We start from the raw sequence: 18990 nt of genomic DNA, 5'->3' as shown, positions 1-18990 counted from the left end.
TCAGCTCACCGAGTCCACGCTGACCATCAATCTCCCATTCACACTAGTTCTATGTTATCCCATTTTCTCATCCACTAGCTACACACTAGGGGCAATTTACAGAGGCCAATTAACCTACAAACCTGACGTTTTTGAGACGTGGGAGGAAAAAGGAGGAAACCCACATGGTCACGGGGGAGAACGTGCAAACGTACTTGAATACAGCTCTCTACCTGCTGCATCACCTTGAATGGACACAGTGAAAATTATCGACATTTTCCCAAGATAAAATTTAGATTGCAAAAGGAGGAAAATAGGCCAGCGTGGTAGATTTAAAAAAAGTAAACGCATTACAATTACAGTCAGACGGCATTATCCAAAACGAGATCAGTACTCGAGCAAACTTACCGCTTGCTTTAGGTTGCCGTAGCTCAAAGAATACCGGGCAGCATCGAACGGCCAGAGTGGCCTTGGCTGGACAAGGCAGGTGGGCAATGGGCCTAGAAACAGGACAGAAGCATTGGGGAAATTCTCTCACAAAATGTCCGGCGAAGATTTGTGGTCGCGGTGATGAAGCAAGCCCCTACCGTTTCAGATTTTTCCTGGAAAAGACGTACGTAGTGTTGGCAACGTTTTCTCCCGCTTCCACACAGCCGGCTGTAAGAGGAGGCACAAATTAAGGCGCATGTAAGAGGAGCACGTGTTCACGGAGGACGATTAAACGGTGGACGGAGGCGACACGGTGTCGCGGAGGTAGAGTCACTGCCTCACAGCGCCAGAGTCTCGCGTTCGATCCCGACTACGTTCGATCCCAACCAATTGTTCAAGCGCTTTTGATTGCAACATGCGCCTTAATTTAGTTCAACAAAGAAACTGACAAGTTACTAAAGAACTTTGTACGGGGTTTGTACGTTCTCCCTGGGTGGGTTTACTCCTGGATCTCCGGTTTCACCCCCCCCCCCCCCCCCCACTCCAAAGACGGACAGGTTTGTAGATTAATTATCTTCGGTAAAATTATAAATAGTCCCTAGCGTGTGCAGGATAGTACTAGACAATAGACAATAGGTACAGGAGTAGGCCATTCGGCACTTCGAGCCAGCACTGCCTGTGCACAGGGATCACTGGACAGCGCAGATTCAGTGGACCGAAGAGCCTGTTTCCGTGCTGTATCTCTAAACTAAACTAAATAAAATACAAATGTGGAACAGAAAATGTTGCAAAGCCCAGACATTTGGGAGAAAGAGAGATTACCTTTTCATGTGGATCGGTCCATCAGAATCAGATCCCATATGAATTATCCCAACATTTTTCTGTGTATTTAAAACAGGTGCTAGCCGTGTGGGTTTACACCGGATTGCTCCCTCATCACTAAGGCAGGTTTATATGTTAATTGGCCTGCCTAATTTGTAGGGAGTGGATGCAAAAGTGGGATAGTGTAGAACTAGTGCGAATGGGTTATCGATGGTCGGCGTGGACTCGGTGGGCAGAAGGGCCTGTTTCCATGCCAAATCTTTCAATCAAGCAATGGAAGAAATTGCTTGAAATAACCAAGCTAATTAGAAAATGTGAGCCTATGTTAAGTTGGATAAAGATAGTTGACAAACAAGCAGACAGAATTTATTAGGGCTCATTTCCACAAAACAAAACTTAGCGAGGAACGAAACAAACTTCTCCCGCCAAATCTTTAAATATAGTCCTTCAGAAGTGATAAAGGGACAAGCTCTATATTTTCACTGCAATGACGTTACTCAAACTACAATACTGATTAGACTAACTGCATCCGCAGTTCCTTATCACAAGTTGACAAGGTATAGGAATAGAATTAGGCCATGGACCACCTGGAAGACCCTGAACCATCTCGCTGCCCAGGGTTATCAGACCGAAGTCGATCAAGTCTGCTCCGCCATTCAATCATGGCTGATCTCTGCCTCCTAATCCCATTTTCCTGCATTCTCCCTATAGCCCTTGACACCCACTCTAATCAAGAATTTGTCTAGCTCTGCCTTAATAATATCCTCACAGCACCAGAGAACCGGATTCGATCCTGGCTACGGGTGCTTGTCTATACAGGGTTTGGGAAATTGTCCCCAGTGTAGGATAGTGTTAGTGTGACGTGCGTAGGTACGTGGTTTCCTCCCACATTCCAGTTTTATAGGTGAATTCGCTTCTGTAAATTGTTCCTCGTGTGCAAGGATAGAACTAGTGTACAGGTGATCGCTGGTCGGTGCGGACTTGGTGAGCCGATGGGCCTGTTTCCGTGCTGTATCTCTAAACTAAACTGTGGTAAGAGGCACACACCACAACATCTTTTGACTGCTCAATGCTAGAGAGCAGACAGCCTGTCAGAGTCGGCATTTAGCCCATGCCGTCTCACTTTGTATCGGGTCAGTCGTTGTAACGTTTCAGGTTTTGGTGGGTGAGCACTAAAAAAACGGACAAACAATTCCCTCCAAGATTTCATCTTCAACCTATCTGGTATTGTGATTCCAACAATTAAGACCATAAGAAATAGGAGCAGAATTAGGCCTCTCCACCCATTGAGTCTGCTCCACCATTCGATCATGGCTGATCCATCTCAACCCCATTCTCCTGCCTTCTCCCTGTAATCTTTGACGCCGTTACTAATCAAGAACCTATCAATCTCTGCTTTGAAAATACACAATGACATGGCCACCACAGCCGTCTGTGGCAATGAATTCCACAGATTCACCACCCTCTGGCTAAAGTAGTTCCTCCTCATCTCCTTTCTAAAGGTACGTCCTTTTATTCTGAGGCTGCGCCCTCTGGTCCCAGTCTCTCCCACCGGTGGAAACATACTCTCCACATCCACTCTATCTGGGCTAAACAGGATACAGTACTTTGCTGGCCCATTTTTAATCCATGCCCATTATACCCGGTGCATGTTTATAAATATATATTTAGATGACGGTATTGAATAACAAGTCTTATTTGGTTATGTGTGACACGTACTCATCTGCCCGGGTTAAAGGCCAATTTGGAGTGCTGCCACCCGCTGGCTGATCGAGGTTCTGCTGCCGGCTTCTGCAAAGGAACTTGACTGACGTCACCGCCGGCACATGACCAGCAAGGCTCTGACAGGAGCAGAGGGTGTGGGAGCTAGAGGGAGGTGGCAACTTCCTGGCAACCGGAATCAGATGTCTTCCCTCTCAGAGCTTGCTGTCTGCACCTGGAGCAATGTGCACTGATTTATGTACGAAACATCGAAAAATAGGTGCAGGGGTACCAGGAGCCAGCATGCCATTCAATATGATCATAACTGATCATTCAGAATCAGTACCCCGTTCCTGCTTTCTTCCCATATCCCTTGATTCCGTTGCCCCAAGAGCAATATCTAACTCTCTCTCTCTCTCTTTCTCTCTCTCTCTCTCTCTCTCTCGAGTCAAATACATCATGGATTGCAGATACACAAAAAAGCTGGAGAAACTCAGCGGGTGCAACAGCATCTATGGAGTGAAGGAAATAGGCAACGTTTTTGGCCGAAACCCTTCTTCAGATTGCAGATCCTGGTGTACACCGAAGATAGACACAAAATGCTGTGGGTCAAACTCAGCGGGTCAGGCAGCATCTCCAGAGCGGGGAAATGGGTGACGTTTCGGGTCTGAAGGGTCTCAATCCGAAACGTCATCCATTCCTTCTCTCCAGAGATGCTGCCTGACTTGCTGAGTTACTCCAGCATTTTGTGTCCATCTTTAGTGTCAGAAGATCATAAGTGATAGGAGTAGAATTAGGCCATTCGCTCCATCCAGTCTACTCCGCCATTAATCATGGCTGATCTATCTCTCCCTCCTCAACCCATTCTCTTGCCTTCTCCCCATAAAAACTCTGAAACCTGTACTAATAAAACATTTATCTATCCCTGCCTTAAAAATATCCATTGACTTGGCCTCTACAGCCTTCTGTGGCAAAGAATTCCAGATTCACCACCCTCTAACTAAATATATTTCTCATCTCCTTCCTAAAAGAACGTCCTTTAATTCTAAGGCTATGACCTCTAGCCCTACTCTCCCACCAGTGGAAAGTGTAGATGTGATAGAATGGCGGAGTAGATTTGATGGGCCAAATGGCCTAATTCCGCTCCTCTGTCTTATAAACTAATGATTTGCTGGTCGCAGCGGGGCTGATGGCAGCTTCTGCTGGATGAGGATAGATTATTTCCTCGTGCCTTCTTCCCACCCCCTCTACCTACGAGCCGCAACATTCAGGGGGCGGGTTGGAGAGGTGCAAAGCTGGGAGCGCTGAGCAGACTCACTCTCCTCGCGCCTGCCTGCTCCCTCATCACAGCCATATCTACGTTCCTCTCGGACACGCTGATTATGTTAATTTCCGACACAAACAGTTTGGGTTACGTACAATTCTCAGGAACAGAAACCCTGCCGTATCTGGGGAATTCCTGCTAACAAAAGGGGTGGCATGGCAGCACAGCAGTGGAGTTGTGCAGGAAGGAACTGCGGATGCTGGTGCAAGCCAGTGGGGCAGGCAGCATCTCTGGAGAGAAGGAATGGGTGACGTTTCCGTTCGAGAGAAGAAGGGTCTCGACCCGAAACGTCACCCATTCCTTCTCTCCAGAGATGCTGCTTATCCCGCTGAGTTACTCCAGCTTTTTATGTCTATCTACAGCAGTAGTGTTGCTGATACCACCCGGGTTCGATCCTAACTACGGGTGCTGTTCGTATGGACTTTGTACGTTCTCCCCGTGACTGCGTGGGTCTTCTCCGGTTTTCCACCACGTTCCAAAGAATGTGCAGGTTTGTAAGTTAATTGGCTTCCGTAAATTGTCTCTAGAGTGTTGGTTAGAACTAGTGTAAGGGTGATCGCTGGTCGGCGTGGAATCGGTGGGCCGAAGGGCCCGTTTCCATGATGCACCTCTAAAACTAAAAATGTAAATACCAGGTAACCACTTACCTGGAGTGAGAAGCAATGATCCGTCAGGTGTGAAGGAGAGTCTGCGGAAGAACGACTTCATGCCATCATCGTGATACATTCGATAGCTCTTGGTCTGCCAGGGGTTCAAAACAGGAATAAATGACTGAACTCTTAATTCTACAATTCTTTTTACAACCAACGGATCGGGTCAGACATTGTGGGCCGAAGGGCCTGTTCCTGTGCTGTACCTTTCTATTGTTTTTTTTTGTTTTGAGGGATAAATATTGACCAATAGACAAGGCACAATGGGGAGAAGGCAGGAGAATGGGGTTAGGAGGGAGAGATAGATCAGCCATGATCGAATGGCGGAGTGGACTTGATGGACCGAATGACCTAATTCTACTCCTATCACCGATGACCATATAATTCTCTGACTCTTCACAAAGTACAGCACAGATTATCAAAGGCCAAACTGTTGGCTTTGGTTTGAAGGCATCGAGTACACACTCCCTCAAACAACAAGTAGCACCCCAAGACTTGATTATTTATAACAATTAGGAAAGGCTCAGAAACGGCAGAATATTAAATAAAAAATGTTAATTAAAGAGTATCTTTCTGCCACAAGAGGTCTCCACAGATACAACTGGATGTGGAGAGGATGTTTCCCCTAGTGGGAGAGTCTAGGGCCAGAGAGCACAGACTCGGAATAAAATAACGTACCTTTAGAAAGGAGAGGAGGGGAAATTTCTTGTCAGAGGGTGGTGAATCTGTGGAATTCATTGGCACAGACGGCTGTGGAGGCCAAGTCATTGAGTATTTTCAAAGCGGAGATTGATAGGTTCTTGATTAGTACGGGTGTCAAAGGTTATGGGGAGAAGGCAGGAGATTGTGGTTGAGTAGGAAAGGTATATCAACTATGATTGAATGGCGGAGGAGACTCAATGGGCCAAATGGCCTAATTCAGCTCCTATCACTTCTGAACATTAATGGGGGGTAAGGCAGGAGATGGGGTTGAGAGGGAAAGATATATCAGCCATGATTGAATGACGGAGCAGACTCGATGAGCTGAATGGCCTAATTCTGCTCCTATGTCTAATGAGCAATTGGCAAGTAGAAGTTGTTAGTAAAAAGTAGTTTGTAAAGCAATAAAATCTCCTCAAAATTAACAGGCCTCTCAGCTTCATTGGAGACTGTCCATCCACAAATGCATCTGCTTTGGTATCTTCTAACTCCCAACCAACTGTTGACTGTTACTCAACTAAACTGTTGAATGATAACCAGAGGCATAATTTTCCTTAATTACTTTGGCAGATGCCCCAGGAAAAAAATAGATAAGACATTAAAAGCAAATCTCCACAGAGATTTCTCAGAAAATTAAGGGAACCAACTTGTTACGACAGTCCGGGGAAATAGCAGGCATTACACACTCAGCATGTTTTGTTGTATAGCACCTCAGTAAGGTACAGCTTACCTCTCCATCATTACTGGCTGACATCTTGCTTACATTGAAGGCAACTCGTTTGGTCTGTGTGTTGTACACTCGCATTACCCTGCAGAAGCAATGCAACAATTTCTGTTAAATCTTAAATACCATTCAGAAATGGATTTAATCCAACATCAAAAAGTGACAATCACAAAATAGTTCAAAATGCCAACAAGTGAAAATATACTAACACGTTAAAATAGGACTGATACACTAAGGGACTCAGCAGGAACAGTTAACAGAAAGCTGAAGGCTTTTGAGCGGCACAGTGCTAGAGTTGCTGCCTTACAGCGCTAGAGACCCGGGATTAATCCTGACCTCTGCTGCTGTCTGTACGCAGTTTTATACGTGGGTTTTCTCCAGTTTCCTCCCACATCCCAAAGACATGCGGGTTTGTTGATTAATTGGCTTTTGTAAATTGCCCTTAATTTGCAGGATGGATGTTTGTCGGCATTCACTCGGTGGGCCGAAGGGCCTGTTTCCACTCTGTAGCTTTAAACTTAACTGACATTAATCTGTCCTAAAGTCATAAGTGATAGGAGTAGAATTAGGCCATTCGGCCCATCAAGTCTACTCCATCATGCAATCTCGGTTGATCTAATCTCTCCCTCCTAACCCCATTCTCCTGCCTTCTCCCCATAACCTCTGACACCTGTACTAATCAAGAATATATCTATCTCTGCCTTACAAATATGCACAGACATATACAGCCTTCTGTGGCAAATAATTCCTTGAAGTGATCTCATATGGATAGCAAAGTTGATTATGGAAAAGTGAAAGAAAATTCATTTTTTACAGAGCAAACCAGCCTTGACTACCTGATGAGAATTGATAAATTACCTACATTACTTCAGCAGACAACAGTAGGACATAATTCATTCCTGTTAATATACTTTTAAAGCTCACATTGTTAACCCTGTAGAACAGTCAAAGCAAGTCCTTTTCTCGGGATACAAGACATTTTCAAATCCGTCCCCTTCATAGCTCTGAGATTCCAAGTTTGTAAATCTCGAGAACAAATGAGGGAAATGGGGGCTAGGGGCTACAGAGTTTTTACACTTGTAATAACAAAGTTGTTTTTTATGCTCAGGATTTTCAAAAATGAAAGGCCTTTTTAATAGCAAAAAGTTTATTTTTGTTACTGTAAAAATGTTCAAAGGGCTATAAGTTACAGTATCTTGGCACAAGTGCCAGTAGAAGCAATTGCTTGTCAATTTCAATGACCACCAGAGGTTAAAGTCGCAGCTTACGTTCTTAAGATAAAAAATAGAGTCCAATTACTGCAGGGATGTTCCATGGAAACAGATTTCATTCCCTGTGTTTAAATCTCAGACAGCTTTTTCTTTTCTGCTTGGCATTCCCAAAATAACTTTGAAGTGGTTCTCTAGTTCCTGATCAAAATCGCGTTATAACCAACTTGGCCCGAATAGTGCAAATAGTTTCCCCTATTTCATCACTTGCATTATATCCAAAACATGATGTGGAAACACATATTGAACTACCTGCATTAACCAGTCGCTGGGTGTTCCTCAGATTCCCTCTAAATCTCTTAGCCCATATGCTAAATCTATGTTTTCTGATTTTATATACTTCTGATATGGGGAAAAAGTGCCCTGCAGCCCACCTTATCAACACCCTTCATAATTTTATATACTTCAGTCATGTCAGTAGCGCAGCGGCAGAGTTGCTGCCTTACAGCTCCAGAGATCCGGGTTCGATCCTGACTACGGGAGATTGGCTTTACGGTGTTTGTACGTTCGTCCCGTGACCTGCATGGGTTTTCTCCGAGATCTTCCGTTTCCTCCCACACTCCAAAGACATACAGGTTTGTGGGTTAATTGGCTTAGTATAAATGTAAAATTGTCCCTGGTGTGTGTAGGGTAGTGTTAATGTGCGGGGATCACTGGTCGGTGCAGACTCGGTGGGCCAAAGGGCCTGTTTCCGCGCTGTATCACTAAACTAAACTTAATTATAATCTAAAAAACTGCGGGATAAAGCACAGAAACTGCTGCAGGTGTTATCAGGCACCTACTGGAAGAGGAAAGTTTAAATGTCCCTTACCGGTCACAGCTAAGAGTCGCAATGAATTTTCCCAAAGGATCCCAGGTCACACCTTGCACATAGCTCTTGTGCTCATTAAAGATCGACAGCTTCACCCCTGAAAAGATTTATAGGTGAAAGTTAATAATTCAGCGCAAGTGTGGCAGAATGAAGGTTACCAGTCATTAACGTTCAGTACTTGAAATCATATTTTAGATGTAAAGGGCCTGTCCCACTTGGGCGACCTAATCCGCGAGTTCTGGCGAGTTTGCCCTCGACTCATACTCGCAGCATGGTCGACACGAGGTCGTAAGAGGTTGTCGTAACTCTCCTTCATGCTCGAGAGTGGTCTCTGCGTACTCGAGGCCTCAGCTAGGTCGCGGCAGTTTTTTCAATTTGTTAAAAAATCCCCGCGAGTAAAAAAAGGTCGTCATGGAAAAAATCGATACTTTTTTTACTCGTAGGTTTAGTCGTAGTAGGTCGTCATGTTAGTCGTAGGTAATCGAGGGTAGTCGAAGGTAGTCGTAGATAGTCTTCATCATAGTCGAAGGGAGGTCGTCTTCACTCTCCACTATTCAGTGTCCAATTTTCCCGAAGTTAGTCGTAGCTAGTCGAAGCTGGTCTTCAACATAGCCGAAGGAGGTCTTCAACATGTCATTTTTTCAAACGCTTCTAAACTCGCCAATTAGGTCGCCCAAGTGGGACAGCCCTTTAATAAACAAGTCAGGTTATGCTTTCCTTACAATTCTTAACAAGGTGCACATTTTAACAAAAATGGAGAGCTTAGTGCCGATGAAATTTAACACAATGCTTTCCAAGAACCACATAGCCAGCCTGCAACAGTAATTACATTGCCCAAATTAGTATTGGGGAAGATGGGGAATTTGTGCAGAAGACAAAAGTTAATGGATGCATTTTCTAACCATTGTCCTTTAAGTGTGAATCCAGCAAAAGAAAACAAAAAACTATCTCTCTTACTGCCATAATGAATGAATAAGTTTATACAAGGAATTTGCCTTGGTGCTCCGCTCGCAAGTAACAACATGACATACAGTAAACCATTAAGAATAAAACATAAAAACAGTAAGAATAAAACATTATCATGCCTGTAGGAAAAAAGTTGACGTGGACTGTGCAAGTGCTGTGCATGACAACATCTGTGGTGAAAATAAAAATGCTCTGCATACACAATGTGGATTAGGAATATCACCATGAGGAGGACATCAAAAGTTTGTTGATTGGCCGAGTTGAGCCATGCAGACTAAGACAAGGTTGGCCAACAACGGCAACTATGCAGAAGGAACGTCCAACAGATGTTGTCGGCCGAACGGCCTGTTCCTGTGCTGTACTCTTCTACGTTCAATGGGTTTCTAGTAGCCAAAGGAGAAATACTGAAGGAGGCACAACTGCGAGGGCAAGTGGAGGTGGGTGATGAAATAATTCAGAAACAAGGAACTGGTTAACGCACAAAAGGTCACAAAGTGCTGGAGTATCTCAGCAAGTCAGACAGCATCTAGGGTGAACATGGATAGGTGACGTTTCGGGTTGAGACTCTTCTTCAATCAGAAACGCCACCTATCCATGTTCTCCAGAGATGCTGCCTGACCTGTTTAGTTTCGTTTTTTGACACGTGTACCGAGGTACAGTAAAAAGCTTTTGTTGCGTGCTAACCAGTCCACGGAAAGACAATACGTGATTACAATCAAGACGCCCAGTGTAGATGTATAATAAAGGGAATAATGTTTGGTGCAAGATAAAAGTCCAGTAAAGTCCGATTAAAAATAGGCTGAGGATCTCCAAGGCAATGGAAAGTAACACAGGATCACTCTCTAGTTGTTAATAAAATGGTTCAGTTGCCTGATAACAGCTGGGAAGAAACTGCCCCTGAATCTGGAGGTGTGCGTTTTCACACTTCTGTACCTCTAGCCTGATGGGAGAGGGGGACCCCGCTGAGTTACTCCTGCGCTGGGTGGCCTTAGGATGAAATAATTCAATCAATTTTAGTCTTTTAACGAAAGGTCACATTTGATGGCTGCATTCCTACCTTTATTAATGTCCCACATAATGGCCGTGTTATCGACAGACCCAGAAACCAGGTGACTCCCATCAGTAGTCCAACAGATATCGTACACATCCTCTATGTGCCCTCTGCAAGAAATGGACAAAAAAACACAAAATAAACTCAGTAAACATCATCAATAATGCAAAACCCAAACATTCACCCCCTATGGAATTATGGCTATTGCCATGAACACATTTATTCAGTCATTCAGAAAGTTTTTCTGCAAGTAACATGTCGAATTAAATTATAAAACACAGCAACCTGCAAAATTCAGGCCTGACAATAGATAATAAGTACAGGAAGAGGGCATTCGGCCCTTCGAGCCAGCACCACCTTTCACTGCGATCATGGCTGATCATCCACAATCAATATCCCGTTCCTGCCTTTTCCCCATATCCCCTGACTCCGCTATCTTCAAGAGCTCTATCTAGCTCTCTCTTGAAAGATGCAAGGAACCGCAGATGCTGGATTCTGGAACAAAACACAGAGTGCCGGAGGAACTCCAGGGGTCAGGCAGCATATGTGCAGGGAAGGGACAGGTGACTTTTTTGGGTCAGAACCCTTCTTCAGACTGCTGAAGAGTCTGATCTGAAACATTGAATGCCTGTACCCTGCACAGATGCTGCCTGACCTGCTCAGTTCCTCCAGTACTTCACGTTTTTGCACGTAGTTGAGGCTTGACGCAGGGTCTTGATCTGAGATGTCAATTCTTTCCCTTCTACAGACCCTGCTTCATCCAATGGTTTGCTTCTAACCTACAAGACTATTTTAAATATAAAACTCCACTTTCAAAGCAGGATGGGTGAGATCTGGGCATTTTCTTAGTCGGTCTCTGTTTGACTTCCATTATAACCTCTGTAACTGTGCCGGGCATGTGACCAGTGATAGCATTCAGTTCAATGGGGTGTCTCAGCCTAGAGAATGGCAATAGTTTTATTTTAAATCAATGTTTTTCTTTAGCAGATTACAGCTGAAATGTTTATTTCAAATATGTACATCACTTTCAACAGTTTTTTTAAATGTCATAGGCTTACGTGTGGAAACAGGCCCTTTGGCCCAACTTGCCCACATGTCCCATCTACACTAGTCCCACCTGCCTGCGTTTGGCCCATATCCCTCTAAACCTGTCCTTTCCATGTACCTGTCTAAATGTTTCTTAAATGTTGCGATAGTACCTGCCTCAACTACCTCCTCTGGCAGCTCATTCCAGACACCTACCACCCTTTGTGTGAAAATGTTACCCTCTGATTCCTATTAAATCTTTCCATCCTCGCCTTAAATCTATGTACACTGGTTCTCGATTCCCCTACTCTGGGCAAGAGACTTGGTGCATCTACCTGATCTATTCCTCTCATGATTTTATATTCCTCTATAAAATCACCCCTCATCCTCCTGCGCTCCAGGGAATAGAGTCCCAGCCTGCTCAACCTCTCCCTATAGCTCAGACCCGTGAGTCCTGGCAACATCCTTGCAAATCTTTGCACCCTTTTCAACTTAACAATATCTTGCGTATAACATGATGCCTAGAACTGAACACGACTCTAAATGCGGCCTCATCAACATCTTAGCCGGTCTCTGAATTCTAAAGATATTTAAAAACTCACTTGCTTTGACAAAGGTTGTCTTGCAATCTATCAAAGGTCAGAGCACACTACCTACCATCAAAATCGTGCCGTGAGGATCCCTTAGATCCACCTACAAAACCTGCTGGCGTCATGCTCAAAGCATTAGAAGTACGAAAATACGTTCTTAAAAGCGATGGGTTTCTTATACTCCAAAATATTTTAGTGCAATTTACATTCAGAATGCTGCTGAACACGTACGTACCAACATCATTCCTCATAGGCATGTTTCTAAGCTGACAAAACTACTCCTCATAACATATCCTACATTATGACCAATAACTTTATCATGAGTGAAAGGAGAAGGCCGAGAGTAGAAGACAATGGCACAAAAGCCCTTCCTACCTTAACGTTTTGTGTACTGTCCAATTCTCCTTATTTAACTGAGCATCCTCTTCAAATAGATTTTGTTCCTGTTCTTTGAAGTCCTTGTTATCGTTCAGTTTCCACAGAAATATTAGTGCATCTATGAGGATGGAAATTTGAATGTAAGAAAATATAATGATCGTTTTTAATCACGGTGGCGCAGTAGTGAAGTTGCTGCCCTACTGCGCCAGAGACCCGGGTTCAATCCCGACTACGGGTGCTGTCTGTACAGACTTTGCACGTTAGAAACATAGAAAATAGGTGCAGGAGGCCATTCGGCCCTTCGAGCCAGCACCACCATTCATTGTGATCATGGCCGATCGTCCCCAATCAATAACCCGTGCCTGCCTTCTCCCCATATCCCTTGATTCCACTAACCCCTAGAGCTCTATCTAACTCTCTCTTAAATCCATCCAGTGATTTGGCCTCCACTGCCCTCTGTGGATTTGGTGGGCCGAAGGGCCTGTTTTCGCGCTGTATTTCTAAACTAAATTAAACTAATTTGTTTTATTTTTAAACTGTAACTAGCAGCTACCACTTATGCAGCATTTAGCAGAGTCGTCAACATAATTATTAATGGTGGTAGTTATATTATCAGAGGGCGGCACAGCACCATGAGCTACTGCCTTATGGTGCCAAAGACCCGGGTTCAATCCTGACTAAGGGTGCTGTATGTCTGTAGGGTGTTTGCACATTCTCCCTGTGATCACGTGGGTTTCCTCTAAATGCTCCGGTGTCCTTCCACATCCTAAAGACGTCCAGGTTTGTAGGTAAATCGGCCTTTGTAAATTGCCCCTAATGTGTAGGGAGCGGATGAGAAAGTGGGTTAACATAGAACTAGGGTGTACGAGTGATCGATGGTCAGCGTGGACTTAAAGGACCTGCTGTACCTTTCAAACAATCAATCAGTACATATTAAGGCAAGTTTATCAATGTTCCATTATTATTGATTACATTTTACGGATAAACTGTACTTACCTTTTTTGACTTTCATACTTATCTACAAGTGATAATTGTGGCTTATGCGATCCTTGGCCACTTCTCGAACCTATCCTCAGTGAATATTCAAGAGTTTATTTTTCCTTCTATCACCTTTCATGGAGTGCAGTCACAATAAACCTTACCTTGGAATGACTCCTTTGGTGTGGCATTCAAATTGGATCAGTTTCAGAAACAACATTTTTAATCGTTTTGAGATTTTTTAATTCAACATACCATCACCTCCAGATGCAAGAATTTCACCGTTCGGAGAGAAACGCACAACGTTCACTGCCTTTGTGTGGCGTATTAGATTCGATAAAAAATCCACAACTGCTTTGCCATCCCGGCCTTTATCCGCCCTCCATATCTGGAAGAAAATGACACTCTTAGAAGCTGAAGTACCTGAAGCTGAGCAAACCAAGTTTTACCAGGGTGTTGGATTTTTTTTTTAGAGATACAGCACGGAAACATGCCCTTCGCCCCACCGAGTCTGCATCAACCAGCAATCCCCGCACACTAACACTATCCTACACATACTAGGGACAATTTACCTATAGACCAAGCTAATTAGTCTACAAGCCTGTACATCTTTGGAAGGCAGGAGCTTGGAAACTGGAGCTTCCCAGAGAAAACCCACGCAGGTCTACCCTCTGACTAAAGAAGTTCCTCCTCAGCTCCTTTCCAAAAGAGCAGCCTTTAGTTCTGCGGCTACGACCTCTAGTCCTAGACTCAAGTTCAAGTGAGTTTATTGTCATGTGTCCCTGATAGGACAACAAAATTCTTGCTTTGCTTCAGCACAACAGAACATAGTAGGCATTGACTCTCCCATCAGTGGAAGCATCCTCTCTATGCCCACTCTATCTATGCCTTTTGTTATTCTCCACCCCAGGAGCACTTACCCGGACTGCGGTGTCCACGCCAGCGGAAGCCAATCGATCTATCCTGCAGTCAGGTCCGTGCTGGAAGTCGACGCTGTATACGGGTTCTTTGTTGTGCCACGCTATCTCGCAGGTGACAAACTTCATGGTGCCAACTCTGGGAAAGATGGGGGGAGGAGGAAGAAATGTTAGCTCTGCGGTCATTGTATCATGCCTCTTTTTCCACTGTGAGAGTTTCTAGTTTAATTTGGTTTGGAGATACAACGCGGAAACAGGCCCTTCAGATCACAGAGTCTGCGCCGTCCAGCAATCACCCTGCACACTAACCTGCACATACTAGGGACAAATTCACCAAAGAAAATCAGCTTACAAACCTGTAGGTCCTGGGAGTGTGGGAGGAAACCGGAGCACCCGGGAATAACCCACGCCGGTCACGGGGAGAATGTACAAGTTTAGAGTCAGGATCGAACCCGGGTCTCTGGCGCTGTTAGACAGCAACTCTACCTCTGCGCCACCTTTTTGATTGCTTTTGAACACCCTTTTTGAATGTTTTGGATTGCAACAAGGTGATTTCAGAAGCAGAAGGGAAAACCTCTGGGTTACCCTCTGACCCGATGAGAGCGTTTTATCGGAATGCATCACAACATGGTTTGGGAACTGCTTCATCCAAGACCGCAAGAAATTGCAGACTTTTGGACCATACTGCAAACCAACCGCCCTCCCATTGACTCTATCCACACCATGTTGCCTCAGCAAGGCCGGCAGCATAATCAAGGATGAATCTCACCCCAGTCACTCCTTCTTCTCCCCTCTCCCATCAGGCAAGTGGTACAGAAGTATGAGAATGCACACCTCCAGATTCAGGGACAGTTTCTGCCCAGCTGTTATCAGGCAACTGAACCATCCTACCAACAACTAGAGAGCACACCTCAACTACAATCTACCTCATTGGAGACCTTTGAACTATCTTTAATCAGACTTTACCTTGCACTAAACGTTATTCCCGTTATTCTGTATCTGTACACCGTGGGCGGTTTGATTAAAATCACATCCAATTGTCGGCATGCACCCACTGGGTGGATGAATGAAGTTTGCAAGAGCGATATTTCTTATTGTATACTTTGCTCCTATACTCAACTCCTCTTCTTATAAAGGCCAACATGCCATTTGCTTTCTTCACTGCCTGCTGTACCTGCATGCTTACTTTCATAGCTACACAAAAAAGCTGGAGAAACTCAGCGGGTGCAGCAGCATCTATGGAGCGAAGGAAATAGGCAACGTTTCGGGCCGAAACCCTTCTTCAGACTGATAGGGGGTGGCGGGGAGAAGGAAGGAAAAAGGAAATGCTTACTTTCATAGACTGATGTACAAATACCCCCAGATCCCGTTGTACTTCCCCTTTTCCCAACTTGACGCCATTTAGATAGTAATCTGCCTTCCTGTTTTTGCTACCAAAGTGGATAACCTCACATTTATCCACATTAAACTGCATCTGCCCACTCACCTAACCTGTCCAAGTCACCCTGCATTCTCATAGCATCCCCCTCACTGTTCACACTGCCACCCAGCTTTGTGTCATCTGAAAATTTGATAATGTTATTTTGAATCCCTTCATCCAAATCATTGATATATATTGTAAATAGCTGCGGTCCCAGCACCGAGCCTTGCGGTACCCCACTAGTCACTGCCTGCCATTTTGAAAGGGACCCGTTAATGAAAGTAAGCATGTTGGCGAATGGCATGTTGGCCTTTATAACAAGAGGAATAGAATATAGGAGCAAAGAGGTCCTTCTGCAGTTGTAGAGCCCTAGTGAGACCACATCTGGAGTATTGTGTGCAGTTTTGGTCCCCTAATTTGAGGAAGGATATTCTTGCTATTGAGGGAGTGCAGCGTAGGTTTGCAAGGTTAATTCCCGGGATAGCGGGACTGTCATATGCTGAGAGAATGGAGTAGCTGGGCTTGTACACTCTGGTGTTTAGAAGGATGAGAGGGTATCTCATTGAAACATATAAGATTGTTCAGGGCTTAGACACACTAGAGGCAGGAAACATGTTCCCGATGTTGGGGGAGTCCAGAACCAGGGGCCACAGTTTAAGAATAAGGGGTAAGCCATTTAGAACGGAGCCGAGGAAACACTTTTTCTCACAGAGAGTGGTGAGTCTGTGGAATTCTCTGCCTCAGAGGGCAGTGGAGGCAGGTTCTCTGGATACTTTCAAAAGAGAGCTAGATAGTGCTCTTAAAATTAGCAGTCAGGGGATATGGGGAGAAGGCAGGAACGGGGTGCTGATTGGGGATGATCAGCCATGATCACATTGAATGGCGGTGCTGGCTCGAAGGGCCAAATGGCCTACTCCTGCACCTATTGTCTATTGTCCCTACTCTTTGTTTCCTGTCTGCCAACCAATTTTCTATCCATGTCAGCACTCTACCCCCAATACCATGTGCCATAATTTTGCCCACTAATCTCCAATGTGGGACCTTATCAAATGCTTTCTGAAAGTCCTAGTACACTACATCCACTGGCTCTCCCTTGTCCATTTTCCTAGTTACATCCTCAAAAAATTCCAAAAGATTAGTCAAGCATGATTTCCCCTTCGTAAATACATGCTGACTCGGACCGATCCTGTTACTGCTATCCAAATGTGCCGCTATTTCATCTTTTATAATTGACTCCTGCATCTTCCCCACCACCGATGTTAGCCTAACTGGTCTATAATTCCCTGTTTTCTCTCTCCCGCCATTCTTAAAAAGTGGGATAACATTAGCTACCCTCCAATCCACAGGAACTGATCCTGAATCTATAGAACATTGGAATCCACAATTTCTAGAGCCACTTCCTTAAGTACCCTGTGATGCAGACCATCAGCATTCAGTCCATCAGTCTACCCAACACCATTTCCTGCCTAATGTGGATTTCCTTCAGTTCCTCCGTCACCCCAGATCCTCTGGCCACTAGTTTATCAGGAAGATTGTTTGTGTCCTCCTTAGTAAAGACGGTCCTATGTACCTGTTCAACTCATCTGCCATTTCCTTGTTCCCCATAATAAATTCACCCTTTTCAGTCTTCAAGGGTCCAACTTTGGTCTTAACTAATTTTTTCCTCTTCACATACCTAAAGAAGATTTTACTATCCTCCTTTATATTCTTGGCTGGCTTACGTTCGTACCTCTTCTTTTCTCCCTGTATTGTCTTTTTAGTCATCTTCTGTTGCTCTTCAAAACATCCTCTTGCTTCTTGTTGTACTTATCTTTTATTTTTATACTGTCCCTGACATCCCTTGTCAGCCACGGTCGTCCCTTACTCCCCTTGGAATTCCTCTTTGGAATGAACTGATCCTGCACCTTCTGTATTATTCCCAGAAATACCTGCCATTGTAATTCCACTGTCATTCCAATAATGGGCTTCCTCAAATCAGGAGACCAAAATTGCACACAATACTCTCACCAGAGGGCCCTGTGCAACTGCAGTAACATAGAAAATATGTGCAGGAGTAGGACATTCGGCCCCTCGAGCCAGCACCATTTAATATGATCATGTCATGGATGATCATCCAAAATATCCCTGACTACAAGTATGGATTAGGTTTGCAGTAATTATATTACTGACTGTAAGGGTGGATAGAGTTTGCAGTGATATTCCTGACTGTAAGCATGCACCTCCTCGGTGGACAGGTGAAGTTAGCAGGAGTGATGTTTCAGACAGTAAGCAAGCACCCTCTCGGTGGACAGGAAAAGTTTGCAGGAGTGATATTTTCTTGACTACAAGTAAAGTATGGATAAAGTTTGCATGCAGTGATATTCCTGACTGTAAGGATGCACCCGGGGAACGCGCTGTTTCAAATCCGCGCGAGCAATTACCTCTCCCGGGCCAACGTTCCAACCGCCTGTAACAAGCAAAGATCTTTGGTAACAAGTTGCTTTCCCGCGCGCGCCCTCCCCGCCAACGAGAGGGGATGGAGCCGGCCGGCAAGATGGGTCTCCGCCCACTCGGCGCGGTCCTCCCACGGCGCATCCTCCCACAGCGCGCCACCCGGCGAGATGCCGAACTGCAGGCGGTGCCCGACCGCGCAGCGCGGCACAGACCCGCTACAAACGGGAAAAGTTTCATCCGAGGGGAAACAAACAATTTAGTGGAGCGGACTTCAAGCGGTGGGATTTTATTTGCTTCATTAACTTTTCGGTTTAGAGAGTAAATCGCCCAGGGCGCTTGGCTGCGGAAAGAACATTTTCCCCCCGCTGGAGCGGCGTCCTTTACATTTCACGCGACCTGCACACGGCGGGTGGGTGTTGCTTTCGCGTTAATCTGAAATAATTGCGGCGGATTCGTCAATAAATGCGACGAATTCGTCAATAAATGGGTCGGGGTCGGGATTCAAGATGGCGGAGCGGCTGCCGCTGCCGCTGGAGCCGGGGGAAGGTGCTCGGCTGCGCCACCTGGGGGCCAGGACTGGGACACGCTGGCACCGGGGTGGCAATGGTTCAATTATACAAGCGAGTTCGGTATTCCGAAAAACCCAAGGAATCATGCGATTTGTCAAAGGACACTCGCCATAAAGAAAAAGCTAACGAAGCACTGACTGTATAAACTGTGTATACATTTTTATCTTTATTCAGAATAATGTGTAAAAATATATTTAATCTTGAGGAAAGGGGTGCCAGGTAGCGGGAGAGTGGGGGTGTAACAGCGAGATAGAC

The 18990-nt window shown here is 45.0% G+C and overlaps 1 protein-coding gene across 1 annotated transcript; it reads right to left on the bottom strand.

The window, feature by feature from the left end:
- Nucleotides 1-256: 256 nt before the first annotated feature.
- Nucleotides 257-18705, bottom strand: chaf1b (chromatin assembly factor 1 subunit B). The gene is made up of 10 exons (XM_033032435.1): nucleotides 18154-18705; nucleotides 14317-14452; nucleotides 13652-13784; nucleotides 12416-12536; nucleotides 10431-10534; nucleotides 8408-8504; nucleotides 6335-6413; nucleotides 4903-4996; nucleotides 567-636; nucleotides 257-479 (listed from the first exon to the last, which is right to left on the bottom strand). The coding sequence occupies exons 2-10, from the start codon at nucleotides 14440-14442 to the stop codon at nucleotides 272-274; spliced, it is 1032 nt and encodes a 343-aa protein (XP_032888326.1). The 5' UTR covers nucleotides 14443-14452; nucleotides 18154-18705; the 3' UTR covers nucleotides 257-271.
- Nucleotides 18706-18990: the final 285 nt, after the last annotated feature.

This window comes from Amblyraja radiata, chromosome 14, assembly GCF_010909765.2.
Source record: "Amblyraja radiata isolate CabotCenter1 chromosome 14, sAmbRad1.1.pri, whole genome shotgun sequence".
Classification (NCBI taxonomy): domain Eukaryota; kingdom Metazoa; phylum Chordata; class Chondrichthyes; order Rajiformes; family Rajidae; genus Amblyraja; species Amblyraja radiata.
This window is presented reverse-complemented; position numbering and strand designations above follow the sequence as displayed.